General features: G+C 37.7%; 2 protein-coding genes across 3 annotated transcripts in view; one reads left to right on the forward strand and one right to left on the reverse strand.

Annotated features, from left to right (window-relative positions):
• CLEC12B (C-type lectin domain family 12 member B) lies at positions 1 to 8439 on the reverse strand. 2 transcript variants are annotated; one of them, NM_001194659.2, is given in 6 exon segments: positions 1 to 456; positions 3038 to 3153; positions 3354 to 3508; positions 4022 to 4240; positions 5878 to 5976; positions 8216 to 8434. In NM_001194659.2, coding segments are annotated over 6 exon segments (831 nt in total). In that variant the 5' UTR covers positions 8307 to 8434; the 3' UTR covers positions 1 to 305.
• Positions 5337 to 19689, forward strand: part of CLEC1B (C-type lectin domain family 1 member B) — a 26084-nt gene continuing 11731 nt past the window's right edge. The window contains 2 exon segments of the mRNA NM_001194753.2: positions 5337 to 5360; positions 8229 to 8274. The gene's annotated coding sequence lies outside the window, so the exon portion shown is untranslated.

The raw sequence follows: 19689 nt of genomic DNA on the forward strand, positions 1-19689 counted from the left end.
TAATAATAATGTAAGAAAGGAGTCTTTATTTGAGAAAGCAAAGAAATTCAGTGAAATGATTCTGAGACAATCATAAAGCCATAGTATGGCTATTCCCCTTGGTCCCCAGGGATAATTGTAAGACTGAATAATAACATCAAATCAGAAGATGTCAGACAAGGAACTGGAGAATGTTTGTTAAACAAGTTCATTCATCTGATGATGTAAATACACAGTCATTTTAAAAGCTGGTTTTGGCTCTGGTACCGTAGTTTCCTCTTTCCTCTCCAAGTCTCTTACTTCTTGGAGAATTTGGAAGAAGCATACTAATCCAAATCCTCGATCTTCACTGGGGCGGCCGTCTTCTCGCAAATCCAAAAAATTTCGGCGCTACAGCGAGAAATATAAATATTTCCTTTTTGAAAATAAGCACATCCTTTGGATCCATTGATCTGGTCCAGTTCTTTAGTACTAAATCTGAAAATTAATTTGAAATGTATTATAAATTCTATATTTGAAACATGATCACTATTTAGTGCTCTCAGTTGCTCTTACAGCCAATGTCATGTATCTGAATATTGAGAGACTTCTGCCTCCACAAACCTTCAAACTCTGAAGCTGCCTAAAACTGGCACAAAATCTGCCTAGAGCTGGCACATCTGGGTTCTTTATTTTAAGTTAATCATGATCCCGGGTAGAATTCTTTAAGAAAATACTTAAATCCTGGGCTGAGAATTTGTATGTCCTTCAGAAATATGGAATTCCATTAATGAAAGCTACTCAGTTCAGCTTATATTAGAAGTACTTGAAGTTCTCTGGGACTTTATGAAGAAAAACATAAAAATAAAATCACGTTCTGTTATAAAAAGCTATCACATTTTACTATGCACAAATATAACTTTTCACATAGTTATACATATGCGGTGGGTAAAAAGAGAACCAGACAGACATTAAAAGAGGAAATGAATGACTATATAGATATGGTGCTGACAATAGTATTCACTTCCTCTGCTAAGAAAGTGATGTTAACCCTGAAATAATCTCTTTAGAAAATTATACTTGTCAGGTCTAAATTTTCTGTGTGCCCAACATTGTTTTTTCCTAAATGACCTGCATTACACTGCCATATTCTTTTCTTGCTTCAGGGCTAGGCTTTCTAAATCTTAGCCTGGGCTTTTACTCAGTAGTCAAGGAAATGGTTCTACAATCTGGAAGCTCAGTCTCTCTAACCTGAGTTTGACATGCTGGCTTATCTGACAGCTGCATGTCTCAGGGGCCAGGGTCTGTAAGTTCCGAACCCTGCTGTGGGGGCCACCTCCCTCACACTTTGATTAAGAGTGAGTAGAGAGGCCAAGGATGATTAAAATCCCTTTGGGAGAACGGACACATCTTAGATTCCAACACGGAATGTGTTTACATGATGTCATGGTACTACTCCTGGAAACCCTCAGTCTAGTAGCAACACCTCAGATTAATATTAATCAGTTCATGAGAGTATTGCTCTCATCACGAAGAGTGTCACTTTTTTTGTTTGTGTATTACTCTGCATGTGCTTTTTGTCATTATTATTAGTGTGAAACCAGACTAGTTGACTTGATATGATTGATAATGGTGATTAGAGAATGGGGGATTAGTGTTTGAGTAGAAGTAGCCACAATGAAACATTGGGAAATGGATGAAGATAAAGTGTATCCAGGGAGAAAGTAACAGACCTAGCATTGTTTGTGATTTAAGGAATTGCTGAGTCACAGCTGAAGCGTGGCATCTTTGACAGAAGATGAGTGATTATTATTCAGTTTAAGAAAACTGACAACATGCTTTAAAGAGTGAAACAGGAGGGAGGGCGGAGGATAATTATTTGTTGGGGGAGGAAGGTAGATAAAAAGCCATTATGGATACAAATATCTTGTTAGAAGAAGTAAGACCTAGTGTTTGATAGATTATTAGGGTGAATACAATTAACAATAATCTACTGTACACTTCACAATAATGAGAAAATAATAATTTAAATGCTCCTAGCACAAAGAAAAGATAAATATTTAAAGTGATAGATATCCCAATTCCACTTATTTGATCTTTACACACTATCTGAATGTATCAAATTATCTCATGTACCCCAAAACATATGCACTCTTATGTATCAATAAAAAATTTAAAAATCCATTAAGATGCCAATGATCTTAAATTTTATCTAATATAAAAACACTATTATATTTAAAATATTAATACAGTTTCATTTAAATGTATTTATGATGAGAGGTGTTCCTCAAAATTTTTTTTTATCATCTGTGAAATAATTTAGCAAACCTAATATCCCCTTACACATTTTTGTTGACATCTATTTTTTCATAACTTTAAACAGTTAAAAAAATTGAAAGTTTCCAAGTGTTATATATTCTATTTGTCCTTTAAATATTCTCATCCAAACCTTGAAGTGAAGGTTTAGTTCATTTTAATTCATAAAAGACACTTGCCATACATATGTTGTAATTTGCAAGTCCTCAACATGACACTAATTCTTGAACTAATCAGTCAATTCAGTCTTACTTTTTGTTAGAAAATAGTTGACAGTTATTTTGTATAAATAAATGTGTTGATGTATGTTCTTATGACCAGCAGTACCCTTTTGGATTGGAGGTGATGGAGAATCACAACAGCTGAGTGACTGAGTGCACAGTCCCTAAAGTGCAATTTATGAGCTGAGTGACCTCAGGCAAATTACTTAATCTCTCTGTGATAATATTTCTACCTATAAAGTGGGAATGTAACAGTGCTTTCTTCAAAGGTTAATATTTATAAAATACTTTGAATGTAGTATTAGGTGTGTGTGTGTTAAATAAACACATTTCTACCAAAAGATAAAGTTCAGTGCCTTGCCATAAATTTGTCACAGAGATGAAATAAACTATACCTCCTTTCAATATTTGTTACTGGAGCTCTTTTCTCAGTATGTTGTACTCCTCTTTTTATGTCTGTATTTATAATTCTCACAATCATTATTAATTTTCCCAGGATTCCATGGAAAGCTTGTGTTTACCCTCAATAGTTAGAGACGTACAAGGATGGAGAGGGAACAGAGCCATCTTCCCAGAACCAACTTCTGCCAGAGGAGTCCCATGATAATCCCAGCCAAAAGAATGAAAACATCAGTAATGGCTGTGACGTAAGAAAATTCTGAGAAAACAGAAAAAAGTTTTATGTGAGTGCCACATTCCAGTTTGCAGAGTTAAGATAGATGAGAACATTCATTAAATTCATGTATTAATTCTAATTCAAGATGCACTGAATTTCCATCATGTGAATCAGATATTTTATTTATTTCTCTCTCATTGTATAGATAATGTCTATTACTAGAGAAAGAGACTCAATCCTACCTTTTCTTCCAAACTGTCTATCTTCACTAGGGTGGAGTTCTTGTCTATGCAGTCCTTTCTACTGTTAGTCCAGGTTTTCTCTTCATTTGTTGTAAAATAATAGCAACTATTTTGGTACCATTGCCACATCTTAGGACATGGATTACATCTGTGGTCTGAAAAGGAAATTACACCCAATAATATAAATGGAATGACCCTGGAGTGACTGGAGAAGGCTTTGAAACAAAATCATTTAATTGAACAATAGGGTCTGAGAGTCAGCACCCTGAAAGCATACTGCTTTAGAAGCCTCTGAAAATAAGGTGACCCCTGGTTATGGGTTGGGGCAATAGGGATTCTCTTTTCAGGGCTTAGTCTTCTGGCTTCAGAATTACCAGCTGTGCTTTTAAGCTTTCATAACAACAGGATCACCTAGAAATAGTTAATGAAATGAGGGGTTGAAGTATCTGGATTGGTATCATTCCAAGATACTTCCCAAATTTGCCTGTGGCTTCAAAAATATTAAATGAATTTGTATATTTCCTTGCTGTCTGTAAATTTGGTGCAACATCATTGAGGTTCATTGGATGACATCTCTCTCTCTCAATACTCTGAGGTGGTGCATGTGATCAACTTAGACCGGGGCGACATATGCCATCTGACTGGTCAGCAGGTCTAAGTCTGATTACCTGAAGTATGAATGATTAGCTCTTGACACAGTTTGACGGCCATTTGTTCCTGCCTCTTCAGTAGACTGGAGATCTGTGACTTGAGAAATTCCTCCTCCATGGACAAGTTATTGGAGTTGCCCAGTTGCTGGGATAAGTTATCCTGCCGCTGGTGGATGGTTTTCTGAAGTTGACTCAATTTCTCTGAATCTGAGTTAATGTCATTAGATATCTGCAAAACTCCAAGACATGACAGGAGACAAGTTCATATGTTCTTCTATTCTCATAACTGTAGACAATTCTTGTGACAGAAACATTTCTTAATTGTTCACGATTCACTAGTAGCTCTTAGTATTTGAGGTATCATGCAAGAAACAAACCAGATGCCTTTCTATTCCAAATTATTTATAGTTCTTTTTAATTTTATTTACATTTTTATTATTACACTATATTAAAATAATGATTTAATAATTATGTATTTCTGACATCACATCTAAGGAAGGGCCAGTCATTCTGCCACTCATTTTCGTGAAATTATTTTATTTTTGTTTTATTTTATTTGGAGATAGATGATGTAATTGTTGTTTTAATGAAAACAGCATTCTTTGGGACAATGGATATCGCAAACTCTGCAGATGACCTGAGATGCTTGTTTACCAAAAGGTTAAAAAAAGCAGATCTTAATGGCACATCAGACCATTTCTGGTCATGGGTCATGAAATACGCCCTTTTCATAAGCATTTAAGGTGCTTCATCAGCACAACAAATTTAAGAACCACTGCACCAAAAGCACTAAATTTTAGAAAAGAAATGTCACCCTTCTATATCAAACCAATGGACATATGTTATTGCATTTTCACTTAATTTTTAAATATACATTATTGTAGAAGATCAGCTGCTAATCTCATACTGATTGGCTCCAGAATATCTGTCACTGCTGCTTGAACATCATATTCCTTTTCAAAAGAGCAAGGTACATCATTAACCTCTTTTTATGTTGACAAAGATATGTCCAAATCCTCATTATCAATTAAATCTTAAAAAATTATCCATTAAATTATTAAAAAGAAATGAATGTGGCAGAGGAGATGTTAGTATCATTCAGCAAATTAACTTTCTTGACTATGAGTTCCCTGTAAGTGAATACCATGCCAATTCACTACTCTGTATACCATACACTTAACAACTCTATAAAGTTTGTATTCTCAGGATGTTTTCCTCATTACTCAAGAACTCCCTACCATGTTCATCCCCAACTGCCCAAGGATGGGTCAGAATCAATAGACCGTTACTTTGTGGCCGTGGTGCTTGAGAGTGGAGCTTCCATTGTCATGTGGAGATGGTTCAACTCTCTTAGTTGGTAAAGTGTATCAGGCCATTCTTCCTCCTTGTTTATATGTCTTTCTCATTCATAGAAATCAGGCTGCTGCTGCTACTTGGAAGATTTCTCTCCACTAGAGAAGTCTCATGTAAGCAGACTGAGCCTAGTCTAGTGCTAAGTCTTCCTGGTAAATAATATAGCATGCACTTCCTTCAGTACATATTTCTTGACTTTATTTCTCAGCCTTGGAATGATAAGTGAATGTGTGTCTAGGCAGAAAAGAGGCTCTTTATCCTAATGAATAACTAGAAACAAAGAGTCTTCATTTAAGTCCAGTTTAGCTTATCAAGATAAAACAATGAATTTAGAACCACATCCTGATAATGTCTTTTGCCGGTTTATTGGGAAGATATGACGAATAGGAGAGATATGAGACAGCAGAAAAGTATCAGAGGATTCAGGATGCTAGGACCCATCTGCAATCCAAGCTGATTACACATGGTTTACAAATATGTTTTCTACTTGCTTTTGTTGGGTTCGATGCGGATTTACTTACACATCATCCCCAACGTCACCAGCCCAATCAGCAACATCAGGCAAAGAGTTAGCAGACCCAGGGCAGCATGACGCCAAATGGGAGATGGAGCTGGATGCCCTGGAGAAAGCCCACAAAGCAATTAGCAAACAGAACTGCTTTGTGCTTGTTTCGCTTTGGTTTGTTTATTTCTCACACTTAGGGAGCTTCCAGATACTAACATTTCTTTCTTGCTCCTTTAATGCCCTCATTTAGAAAATACCTAATATGGGGCCGGGCGCGGTGGCTCAAGCCTGTAATCCCAGCACTTTGGGAGGCCGAGGCAGGCGGATCACGAGGTCAGGAGATCGAGACCATCCTGGCTAACACGGTGAAACCCCGTCTCTACTAAAAATACAAAGATTAGCCGGGCGAGGTGGCAGGCGCCTGTAGTCCCAGCTACTTGGGAGGCTGAGGCAGGAGAATGGCGTAAACCCGGGAGGCGGAGCTTGCAGTGAGCTGTGATCCGGCCACTGCACTCCAGCCTGGACGACAGAGCGAGACTCCGTCTCAAAAAAAAAAAAAAAAAAAAAGAAAAAGAAATTACCTAATATGAAGTGCAATGAGGGTGCCGTCATTGGTTCCCCTCCATTTCTCCACCACTCTTCTTCCCTTTAAGAGGAAGCTTCTCCTAATTTCAAGGTTTTTGCTTTACACCATTACCCACTTTTCTTCCTCAAGTTTATTGAATTCATAAATGAGAGATCTATAAAGTGTTTTTCTGGATGATACTGACAGTAGGAGACACCTCAAGCTTTTGAGCTCAAAAGTCTCTATAAGGCAGATGTTCTATCTGCCTTGTAAAAGTGGATTCTACTTTTTAAAGTATCTTTTACCTGTTAACAATAACTTATCTATTATTCATGCTATTTATAACCTAATAACTAATGAATGAATACTGAATGAAAGAAAGAATGTGCAGTCTAACTTACAAACAGCAGAATAGACCAGAAAGCCATTAGCATCCTACTTGTAGTAGTTGTTGTCTAAAATATCAATGATTGTCATATTTTCCTTAGCTTCGTGTTCCTTGATTTAGGTCCAAATAACATCTAGCCCAATATTTTAGATATAGCGTTACAGTCTCCAGGTGCACTGATATGCACCATATCCACACCTCCCTTTTTCCTCACAGATTAGAATTAGAAGTTAAAAAAAAAAAGGCAAAAATGTGGAACCACCTTTATTAGACACATGCAAAGTCTATTCCCATCATCTTTTTGTAGCTATCCTTCCCTCAAATGTCATGCACCACACAAAATGTAAAGATAAATCTAGAGGGCAGGAGAAAGAAGTTCAGATGACTGACATGATTCAGGAGAACCTGGATAGTTAACATATCTGAAAATGAGAGATGTGGTCTTATGTCCACAGAATCTGGTTTGATTCTTGAACATGGAGACTGCTATTTATTCCAATTAGGCATAAGAGAATGAGCTGAAGACCAGCACTGAGTCTGGGCTTCCCCACATAGCAGTTGTGTGAGCTTGTTAAATTATCTAATTTCTCTCAGCCTCAGTTTCTTCATCTATGTAATGGAGAAAATACTAATATTCGAATATTATCATGAATTGTCATCACAATTATATCTGTATATAATGTACATAAAATACTACCCAGATACTATTATTACTGGTTCAACATTACAAATTATTTCTTCATCTATGTAATGGAGAAAATACTAATATTCAAATATTATCGTGAATTGTCATCACAATTATATCTGTATATAATGTACATAAAATACTACCCAGATACTATTATTACTGGTTCAACATTACAAATTATACTTGGATTTCAACTACCCTAAAATTTGAAAAACTACTGACAAAAGAGAAACTAGCTCTGATCCATTTCTAATCCACTCACTCATCTTCCAGTTTTCTCTGAAGCAACTTACATCATCTAAAAGAAAAATGTCCTCTATCTTCTCTATTTTAGAAGCCTCCAATCTGGTTTCTGAAAGAATATCCTCCTGGCATCTCTAACAAGGTATAAATATCAAGGATTATATTCATAAAAAGAAATCTCTAATTCCCCAGGCTCAATTTCTGGCATGTCCAGTCAGAATTTTTCTCTACAACACAGAGCTTCCTGAAACATAGTGATATCACACAATTTTAAAGAGGTTCTGAAAGCCACATATTTTCGCTTCAACCTTGGGAACACTCACTCTTCTACTACATTCCACAAGATTTGTTCCCATTTTGGAGATTTCACAGCACACTGTCTTTAACGCCAGCATTAAAGCCGGCACCTCAAATCATTTAACACCTGTCCGCTCCCCCAATGACACAGCTGGTGTTCTCTGAACTCCTACCTTTTTTTCTTAGGTTATTTCCATGTCGGTTATTCCTTGCTCCAGCATAATCCTGAAATGTGAGTGTCGCGTAGGTCACTTCTTCAGACATTGTAGAAGAAAACCCTACTTTAAATTATCTAATTAACGTTTTAATATCTTGAGGCCTGGGAACAGGGTGTCTTTTTCAAGGCTGGGAGCTTTGATATAGACACTCAGCTGACCCAGACACACTCCACTGCCCCTCTGTAAGAGGAGAATGACAATTTGTTTCTCTGCAGAGAAAGTGAGAAAAGTCAAATATTCTCCTTAGAAATATTCTCATTAGAATGTTACAGATCTCAAACTGTCTGCTCTGTCAGCATTGTTTCTTGCTGTGCAGCTAAGAAGGGGTGCTTGGAGGCAGAACGGGAGGAATGTGGAGAACCTCCATGATCCTGGAGGTAGAGGCTGCTCTGAATGTTTCAGAAAAGAGTCAGGTTATCTTCTTTACATCTACCTAAGGCTAGCTAATCTGCCTGGAGATGCTGGTTCTAGTTTATTCTCAGCCACATCAGATATTAAGCAGAAACACACATTAAGACAGGAAGAGCTGTGTCACAGACCTGGCTGCTATTATAGGAAATTCAAACACGTGTGTGTGTGTGTGTGTGTGTGTGTGTGTGTGTGTGTGTGTGTGTGTGTGTGTGAGAGAGAGAGAGAGAGAGAGAGAGAGAGGGATGGTGTTGGTAATGGGGCATGGAGAAGAAATTGATAGCTACTTAGCTACTTAACGTGAGTATGAATGGGAGTGCCCTCTTCTGGCAAGATTGGAAAAGTTCCTAACAGAACAACCACCCTAGAATAATCCTGCAGACAGCAAGGAATACACAGGACAAAATTTTTAAAAGATTTTTAAAACCTGAAGTTTCATGAGAGTGAAAGTGAAAAAAGCAGGTCGATTCTAGAGAGAATGAGACTGGCACGTGGTAAGGTGTTTTTGGTTTTATTTTTTATTTTTTTAAGTTTTTTATTTTTTTATTTTTTTATTTTTTAGATGGAGTCTCGCTCTGTCGCCCAGGCTGGAGTGCCGTGGCGAGATCTCGGCTCACTGCTTTTAGTTCGTTTGTTTGTCTTTCAGTCATTCCTGCAGGGTAGCGGAATTCTTATAGAAAGCATGCTGTATATCCGGATTACAAAATCAGATGATGCTGTGTGGGGCAACCACAGCTACAAAGAGCACTGAAGTAACTGAATATCCATACAACTACTGGTTAATGAGCATCTCTAGAGTGTCTTTAGGACTTGAAGCCTCTTTAAACTTCTATGTATTTAGATTTTATTTTTTTTTAACTTAATAAAATAACCAACCTCTATTTTATCTCGCTTAGGTCTAAAAATACTCTGAAAAGATGCATCCAGTACAATTGAAGTAAACTCACTGCACTGCTTTGTGTGATATTATAAATTTGAACTGTGATATTATAAATTTGAACAACACAACATGAGCAATAAAGAGTTGACAGTTTGTATAAACAGTGTTCTATTATCTGGAAGAACAGGAGAAAACAACATGTTGTACATGTAGTTGGTCATAGGATTTATAGCCATAGGATTTACATACACCTTAAAAAACTGAACCTACTTCTAAACCTACCATAACTTTTCATTAAATTTACTAATTTATATAACAAAGTAAATTGTTGTTAAGAATCTGCGGGAGGTGGAATAATAGCCCTGAAGGATGCCCACGTTCTAATCCTGAGAACCTCTGAATATGGCGGCTCACCTTGGCAAAAGGGACGTTTCAGATACTGTTACGGTTTTTCAATAGTGTAACTGATCAAATAAGCTACGGAGATGCTGTAAATTTTGAAGGTTACAGACCTTGAGATGAGAAAATTACCCTGGATTATCTGGGTAGATGCGATTTGATTACTTGAGTCCTTAAAAATGGAGGATATTTCTTAGATGTGGTCAGAAGGTGATGTGACCAAAACAAAGAAAAGAACGCTCAGGGACATGCAATATTGCTAGCTGAAGAGGGAGGAAGGGAGCCAGGAGCCAACGAATTTGGGCTAGATAATGGGAAGGTAATAAGGAAACAGCGTTTTCCACAGAGCGAGCCTTTAGAAAGGAATATATCCCTAGCGAGAGCCCTGATGTTAGCCCAGTGAGACTCATGTCACACTTTTAACCTGCAGAGCCTTAAGATAATACATGTGTGGCAATTTGTTACAGCAGCAGTATGTAGTCAATACAGAACCCAGGAAAATATGGGCGGGGCAGGGGGACGCTATACATGAGTGATGAAACTAAGGAATCTCTTCTAAAACTTTCCTTTGGGGAGAGGCAGATGATTACATAACTGTACTTAGGTGGAGGATTTGGTATGAGTTTTGTGGTTTCAGATGACTGGGGAGTGATCTAAAACTTCCAACGTTCATGTCTGTGTGGAGATTTTCTTAGGCAAAGGTGTCCATCATGAGGTGCACTCACTCCACAGGTGTGAAGCAGGTGCAGAAAGGCAATGTGAAAACTTTCTCTTTAGGAATATTGTGCATGATCTCTAAACACCTAAATGTACATATGCTGCTTGTTCATTGTTTTTTTCCAAATTGATTAAATACTCAAAAAAATGTTGGAGGCTCTAAGTCATACATCAACAAAACTCCACTATCAAAAATATGGAAACAAATAATAAATCTATACTTTTTACTATTCTAGGTGAATTAAGGCAGAGACCATTGACATTAATAGGACCAGTTTAAATAGGTGATTACAAAAATAAGAAATTAAGAATGGTTTTCTCTCTCTGTTCTGGTCTGTGTTGGTTCCTCCAGGTGGGTTCGTGGTCTCGCTGACCTCAAGAATATAGTCATGGACCTTCAAGGTGAGTGTTACAGCTCTTTTTTTTTTTTTAGACAAGTGTCGCTCTGTCGCCCAGGCTAGACACTCGCAATCTCGCAATCTGACACAGTCTCGGCTCACTGCAAGCTCCGCCTCCTGGGTTTATGCCATTCTCCTGCCTCATTCCCCCGAGTTGCTGGGACTACAGGTGCCCGCCACTGCCCCAGCTAATTTTTTGTATTTTTAGTAGAGACAGGGTTTCACTGTGTTAGCCAGGATGGTCTCGATCTCGTGATCCACCTGCCTCGGCCTCCCAAAGTACTGGGATTACAGTTACAGCTCTTAAAGATGGCACAGACGCAAAGACTGGGCGGTAGCAAGGTTTGTCGTGAAGAGCCAAAGCACCCACAGCACCTGACTAGATTGCTGCTGCGGCTGGATGGGGTGCCCAGCTTTTATTTCCTATTGTCCCCGCCCATGTTCTGTTTCTGTCCTATCAGAGTGCCCTTTTTACAATCCTCCCCACAATTGGCTATTTTTAGAATCTGCTGATTGGTGCATTTTACAGAGCACTGATTGGTGCATTTTACAGAGCACTGACTGGTGTGTTTTACAGTGTGCTGATTGGTGCATTTTACAGAATGCTGATTGGTGTGTTTTACAGTGTGCTGATTGGTGCATTTTACATGGCGCTGATTGGTACATTTTACAATCCTCTTGTAAGACAGGAAAGTTCCCCAGCTCCCAACTCTATCCAGGAAGTCCAGCTGGCCTCACTGCTCATAACTTTCACCAGATTTTGCAAAAACTGGGTTTGTATCCTCATTTCCTTAATTATTTCACATACCTTAAAGTTTCCTAACAAAGTATTAACCTCTCACTATCCATGAAATGATGCTTAGCTTGAACAACGATGAAGAATGTCACCTGGTTCCTAATTATTTCTAAGAGAAAGTAGATTGATAACACTTCTCACATACTTTCTATTATTATGATCCAAAAAGCTGTATCATCTATCATTATTAGTGTATGATCATATTAATTTAGACATTTCTGTACTTTTCTCCCTTAAAAACTTACAGCATCTCTGTAGCTTATTTTATCGGTTACACTGTTAAAAAACTCACTTTGTTACAGTCATTTACCAAATTCTTCTCATTTCTTTATTATTTTTTCAACTATCTTAAATCGTATTGACCTCAACTCCTATCATGATTATCATCAGCGATTTCGACATTCGGGTGGGTGATAATTCCAATACTCTGAGCTCTCAGTTCTTGAATTTGCCTCCAATAACCTTACCCACACTCAGAAATCAGTTGCTTGCACACAAAAATCAGTCACCCACTAGATGATCCTAGTTGAGAGCTATACTATTCACCATAGTAATCACTAGGCATATAATGGCTATTTAAATTTAAATTAATTAAAATTAAATAAAATTTAAAATGTATTTCCTAGGTCTCACTAGTCATACTTCAGGTACTTACCAGCCACAGGTGGCATTGACTATGCAATTGGACAGTGCAGGTAAATAATATTTCCATTATTCCCAACATTGCTATTTGAACAGCACTGTCGTAGAGTGCAGGCAATTTCATTTCCAGTATGAGAAACTCCTCCATTATCTGTTTCAGATATTTCACTCTCTGACCTCCACCTCCTATCTTTCCAGCCCACTCTCTCTGGGGATTCTGCACTCTACAGTATTTCAGTGCCCACTGAGATAGCAACCTCACTGACCATGCCACCTTTTCATTGTTGTCAGTCCCTCATGTCTCACTGCCTATTATACCTAGCATGCACCACTTACTGGGAACAATTATAAAAATCATTTTATTACACACAGCTCCAACTTCCTTGCTTATCTCTTCATTCATCATAAGCATCTAGAAAATGCAGCTTGGTTAAATCCAACCCTACCTGCTCTGTGCATACATTCAAATAGCTGAATGTGACCATATTAGCTGGTTTTATCTTACGTTTTTGAAATGTAACTTCCCAGCACTCTTACTAATCAATCTGTTCTGCAAATCTCCTAAAAGATTATTCCCCATCTCTTTTTCTTTCTCAAACTCTCAAATTTCTGTCTTCTCTTTCTACAAACTCAGTGGTTAACCTGGCTTTTCCATTAACATTATCTTAAGCAAAAAAATTCAGAAAGGCGTTTTCTCTGTTTCACTAATCAAATATACCAAAACATCTACATCAGTATGTAGGGTAGTATCCTTTTCAACAGTGGTTAAATTGTACTACCTCATCTAAGATTAATCTCTATCTGTATATTAAAATCCATTCACCTGTCTCCTTAAAGATTTCAAGCTTGCAATTTTCCTTCTTTTTTTCTTTCTGGCACTATCAATTTTTCCATTTTTTCCGTCTCTACTTGTTCACTTACATTGACTTCCCAAGATGATGTAATATCTCCTATGTAAAAACAAGCAAAAGCCATCTTTTGTTTATCGTACCACCATACACATGATCACCCCATTTCTCTAATTTTCTTAACAACAAATGGCTTCAAAAATTTCTCTGTGGTCTTCTCGAACTTATTCTAATTAGGCGTTTTCCTTCACTATTTCTATAAAAACAATCCTGCTAAAGTCATCATTACCTCAATATAAACCCATTCAATGGCTAGTTCTTAGGATTCATCTTACACATTGTATAAACAGAATTTTAAATAACTGATTATTCACTTTTTATAATAAAATTGCTTCTCCAAAATACTTTGTTCCCTAGGACACCATTCTCTTGGTTTTCCTTTTGCTTCAGTCACAACCCAATCCTCCCTCAGATTAACTGATTCCTCTTTAAATTAACTTAAGATGTTTTCATGCCCTAGAGTTCAAATGTTGGTCTTATTTAAAAAAAAAAAAAAACTTATCCTGGATTGAACTAAATTGAATAGTACCCAGAGAAAGGCAGAATAGGAATTAATTTCTTACAGATTCATGACTTGAGATAACAGCCATACATTGATAATGTCCAAAAATTGTTATTTCCATACCAGTGCTTGATCTACAGGATCACATATCTGACTGGATTCTTGGCATATTCTCTTCAATATATTATATGATTTTCTAACTTAACACATCAAAAAATGGGTACTTTTTCCCAATGTGTTTCTTCTTCTTAATAAATGTACATTCCATGTGTACAGTTTCTCGGCTAAAAACTTGGAATCACCTTTGACATTTCTTTCTCACATGAATTAAATCTGTCAGAAAATATTGTTCACCTTGGAAAATAGGGAAACACAGTTATTAAATGTGGAAGTATTGTTGATTTAAAAGACCTTAAAAGAAATACTGAGTTAACATGACAGAAGGATTCGTTCTCACTCTGTTCTTTCTGTTCTCACATTTCATGCTTATTTCAGAGGACACTTTTAAAGTGGGGTTTAAATGGGCAAGTACCTAGAGAATAGCAAGAATGACAATTAATTCAGAATTATTTACAAAAAAGAGATAGGGAAAAGTGAAGATGAAAGCCAGAGGTATCCGAGACTTAAAGGAAACAAAAATAAACTAAAAGCAGAAGGAAAATAAATGGCCACAAGGAGGAGACAGAGGATGGATATAGGATGGAATTTATTTTGAAACTTATTAACCCTTGTATTTACCCAATCAGGTGAATATACCTGACCAGCATAATAAAATATCCCAATTAAAATGAAGCACTATGAAAACAGACAAATTGATTCAAATCCCGGAGCAACACTTACTTGCCCTGTGGCTTTCGGCAAGTTACTGAACTTCTGTGCTTTGTTTTTCTTAATAGTAAATCTGTCATAAATTTAATTCCTGCCACAAATATAACTGATAAAAGCATATAGAAAGACCAATAAATGGCAGCTGTCATCGTAGAAGTAAGTTTGGATTATTCTGGATTATCTTAAAAATGGAAGAAACCTGGGCAATTGTCCAAGCACTGACAGTGAAGCTTAAACAAACCAATCCAATCCTCATGAACACAACCAGGATCTGCCTCAAGCCTGTCCAGAAGAACTCGATTATATCACTTTTCTTCATTCATAACTCTTTCCATGATATACAATTATCTTGATCTTTGCTTTCTATGTTTCTTTACTATCTGTGCTGACCACCCTCTACTATAAAAAATGCTTGTATGATTCATTAAACATTGGTCCCCAGAAAATAGAATTGTGCCTGGGACATCTGTAGTGATCAACAAACATATGTTCAAATAAATGATTAATTAATAGTCCCTGCCATGAAGTTTTATAGTAATTTAATTGGAAAGTACAATAGTAGCTATACTTAATATTCTGCGAATCCTTAATTCAAATATACTAGATGATTTCACTTTCCCTTTGATACAGACAAGAGACAGGGAAATACTGGGTAGAAGAGGGTGGTTCCTACCACCCACGGGGCCTGTCGTGGGGTGGGGGGAGCAGGGAGGGATAGCGTTAGGAGATATACCTAATGTAAATGACAAGTTAATGGGTGCAGCACACCAACATGGCACATTTATACATATGTAATAAACCTGCACTTTGTGCACATGTACCCTAGAACTTAAAGTATAAAGTGTAAAAATATATTTTATATATATGTATACTTAAAGTGTGTATATATATATGTGTGTGTGCATATATATATATATAGAAGAGGGTGGTTCCCTGGCATGTGCCTCACCCTCAAGCCAGGAGACTGGCAGCCTAAAATGTGTATAGACATTCCTGTTTTCACGCCCCCAAAATTTGCCTTTTGGCCTGCCATGCCCCCTATTCTGTACCCGTATAAACTCTGAACTCCAGGCTCCAGATCAGATGAGCAGACGAGGAGATGAGAAGACAAGCAGATGAAAGGTGGAATGACATGGCAGAGAAAGAGAGAATGGGAGGAACTTCTGAACACCAAGAGGAGTTCAGCTGGGAGTGGTCAGAGAGTAGTTTGGCTGTTGGATGGCCAAACCCAGAGGAAGATCACTTCCCACTTTATCCACCTTCCAGCTCCCCATTCATCCCACTAGGAGCCACCTCCACAACTCAGTAAAACCCCCACATTCATCCTTTGAGTTCATGTGTGACCTGTTTCTTCTGGGATGCTGGACAAGAGCTTGGAATACAGAAAGCTGTCACACTGGCCCTCTGCCCTTGCAGAAAGGCCGAGGAGTCACTGAGCTGGTTAACACTTAAGCTGTCTGCAGATGGCAGAGCTAAAAGAGCATTGTAACACTGGCATTCCAGGCACCCACCCCTAGACACTACAGTGGGGCCCAAGCCCAAAGGGCTCACCCCAGCCCCTCCACCTGCCTGTCCGCATGCTGTCCCTCCCACAAGGGATTTGAGCTCATGACAGTCAAACAGATAGACACACCCCTGTCACACACCCTGCAAGGGGGGCCAGAACTCTCCCATTTCACCTTAATCACATGATTTCCCTCAATCACACTGGGTGGATTAGATGAAATTAGATGGTACTGCTTATTTTTTATTTCTTTTTGAGTTGGTCTGGCTCTGTCACCCAGGCTGAACTGCAATGGCACAATTTTGGCTCATTGCAACCTCTGCCTCCTGAGCTCGAGTGAACCTTCCACCTCAGACTCCCAAGTAGCTGGGACTTGTGCCACACACCACCACACACAAATAATTTTTTTTGTTTGTTTGTTTTTGGTAGAAGAAGGGTTTCAGCATGTTGCTCAGGCTGGTCTCAAACTCCTGAGCTCAAGAAATCTTCCTACCTCGGCCTCCCAGTGTGTTGGGATTATAGGAGTGAGCTATCATGCCTGACGCCTGGTATTGCTTTTTACAAGAAGTACATGTATTCAAACTTCCTGACCTTTATTCAGATGTTTGCCCTGCCTGAAAAACATTGCTTTCTCCTTTCTCCTCTTAGTCAATATTTACCTTTTCTTCAAATATTAATGTAAATCTTAATTTAATTGATTGTTATTTATTATTTAACTTTTTACTTACATATGTTTTGTGTACATATGCCTGATCAACTCTGTGGTATGATGCAGACTGACACATTTTTTTCCTTCAGTTTCCCTACTGTTTGTAATAAATGTTCTGCTGTAATTTTGGTCTGATATTTATTAATTGGTTAGTTTATTAACTTTAAAAAAAAACTTATTTCATTTTGAAATCCACATGTTTAAGCTTTCTGTAAATGAAGGAGAAAATATTAATTATACTTTTCTATGACAGGAAATCCTACCATTTCCAGATTAAACAGTATTTGGTATTTGGGGAAAGCCTGGTAAGTCAAAGGCGACAGCTTTGGTGTAAAAGTGGTATACATTCAAAAGTCTGTGAATAGCTAGCATCAGTTGTGAAACACTCACTTCCTTTTGTTTCTGTCTGGAATCATTATTATAACGCCCACAGTGGTCAACATCTTGTTGTCTTTCTCTTTTACAAATCCACCGGCCATCCCTGTATATTGATCGGTCTTAGCCATAACGTTATGTATTCCACTAATTTTCATTCTTACTGCATGTATGCCTTGTCATTGTTATCTTAGTGTCTTTAACTCATTGTTCAGCCAAAAACATAGATAATGGAGTCTATGAAAGACATCATAATGTAGTGGAAAGAATTTAGAAACCGGGTAAATGGTATACTTTTTACAAGAAGTGTGATGATTAACAAGTTCCTCAAATTATTTAAACTTCTCTTCCCATGTGCAAAATCAGGATTATAATGCCTGTGATACATATATGCTTCACTTATTCGACAAATATGTATTGAGTAACACAGAAAGTCATCACTTAACATCATTAATTAATAGATTCTTAGAAACTGTGACTTAGGTGAAGCAAGGTAGAACAAAGCCAATCTGATCATAGGCTAATGGATATAAACAAGAGCTAAGCACTTACAGCATATTTCTGGTCACAAAAACATTACCCAAGTGGTAAATAAAGACTCAAAACACTTCTAAAAGTAACTATTAAAACAATTGTGAATTATACATAATACATACATTCAGGAAAGAGGAATAAAAACAAGTAAGGTAATTATTTACTCAACTTTTGGTTAAACAGTGGGTGTTGGTGGTCATAGCAGTAGGTCAAATCAAGGAATGGATATTTGCAAAGCAAAAATTGTCAGAAGCACCTTCTAAATGATGTAGGTCAACAAGACTATTATCGGTAGAGTGGGCTCCCTGAGTGCTTTCAGACTGCATTGCTTATTGTCTCGTTTATACTGCATTTGTATAGTTATTGACTATTCTACAAATTCTTATTTTATAATAATTTGTATTCATTCATTCATTCATTTTCCGATCTGCTTATTCCAGCTGTATGGTTTAGGTGGCCAGAGCACATCCCGGCAATTCAGGGACAAGGTGGGCACTGACTCTGGACAGGCCACCATCCCACCACAGGGCACACGCACACACACACCAACATTCAGTCACACTGGGAGCATGTAGACACACCAATTCACCTAATGTGCACAGTTTTGGGATGTGGGAGAAAACTGGAGGACCTGGGGAAAACCCACGCAGACAGAGGAGACCGTGCAAACTCTACACAGTGGCCCCAGGTAGGAAGCAATTTTTTCCTCAAAACATTATAACAAAACAATCTTATACAAAAGGATGTTACTTGAGAACCTGCTTTAAGTGAATGTCCATCACTATTTTAGAGCCAAGAAACATTTTCTTCTGGGGATAATGGATGAAAATTTTATTACTGAAGATAACTATGTGTGTCGGATAGTGATCAGCATTATAGAAAAGAGTGAAGCAAGGAAGAGGGACAAGAAGGTGGGCTGGTGTGTAGTCAGGTGGGTAAGATGTTCTAAATGTGTGTGTTTTCCGTTTTTTTTTTTAAATAAAAAAAGAGAAGTTCACATAGCTAAAATCTAACACTCTGTGCTTCATAAAGACTAGCCTCATGATTTTTCTCCGTGAATACTCAGCACCAATTTCAGTGTCTGGAACGTAATTAACATTCGTTAAATATTTGCTTTAAAACAGACAATTTAGAGTGTTCTTAATCTATAAAATATTAAATGAATAAAAGGTTTTATTTCAAATTCATTTTCAGCAGGAAATTTGGAATAAAGAATTTTTTTAGGCCGGGTGTGGTGGTTCACACCTGTAATCCCAGCACTTTGGGAGGCCGAGGCAGGCGGATCATGAGGTCAGGAGATTGAGACCATCCTGGCTAACATGATAAACCCTGTCTCTACTAAAAATACAAAAAAAAAAAAAAATTAGCTGGACGTGGTGGCAGTTGCCTGTAGTCCCAGCTACTTGGGAGGCTGAGGCAGGAGAATGGTGTGAACTTGGGAGGTGGAGCTTGAAGTGAGCCAAAATTGCACCACTGCACTCCAGCCTGGGCAACAGAGCAAGATTCTGTCTCAAAAAAAAAAAAAAAAAAATTTAGCTGTATATAGTTTCCTTAGTGAAGAAAAGGAGAAGGGAATAAGATATTCAAGCAAGGTTAAAATATTGACGCAGAAATAAAATAAGCTAATAATGGGCTTTAGAGGGTGATTAAAAGGTAACTAGCAAAGACTCTGGATTTGGGAAAAGGAAAAGAAGCATTTGTGATATCTGTCTCTCTTTCCTGTAGTTCTCTGCTTAATTTTTGCTGAGTAACTCAACTTACATTTATAGAATGTGGGGAGGGAGCAAAATTAGAACTCAGTGTTATCAAGGGCTAGTTCCTTTGGCCCT

Source organism: Macaca mulatta, chromosome 11, assembly GCF_049350105.2.
Source record: "Macaca mulatta isolate MMU2019108-1 chromosome 11, T2T-MMU8v2.0, whole genome shotgun sequence".
In the NCBI taxonomy this organism is placed as follows: domain Eukaryota; kingdom Metazoa; phylum Chordata; class Mammalia; order Primates; family Cercopithecidae; genus Macaca; species Macaca mulatta.

Excerpts from the sequence above, each read along its gene's own strand:
- CLEC12B (XM_028829025.2), bottom strand. The coding sequence starts at position 4,121 with ATGGAGGAGGAATTTCTCAAGTCACAGATCTCCAGTCTACTGAAGAGG. Across the intron at positions 3,509-4,021 it reads GCTAATCATTCATACTTCAG|ACCACAGATGTAATCCATGT; the intron begins GTAATCAGACTT and ends TTTCCTTTTCAG. Across the intron at positions 3,154-3,353 it reads TAGACAGTTTGGAAGAAAAG|AATTTTCTTACGTCACAGCC; the intron begins GTAGGATTGAGT and ends CTGTTTTCTCAG.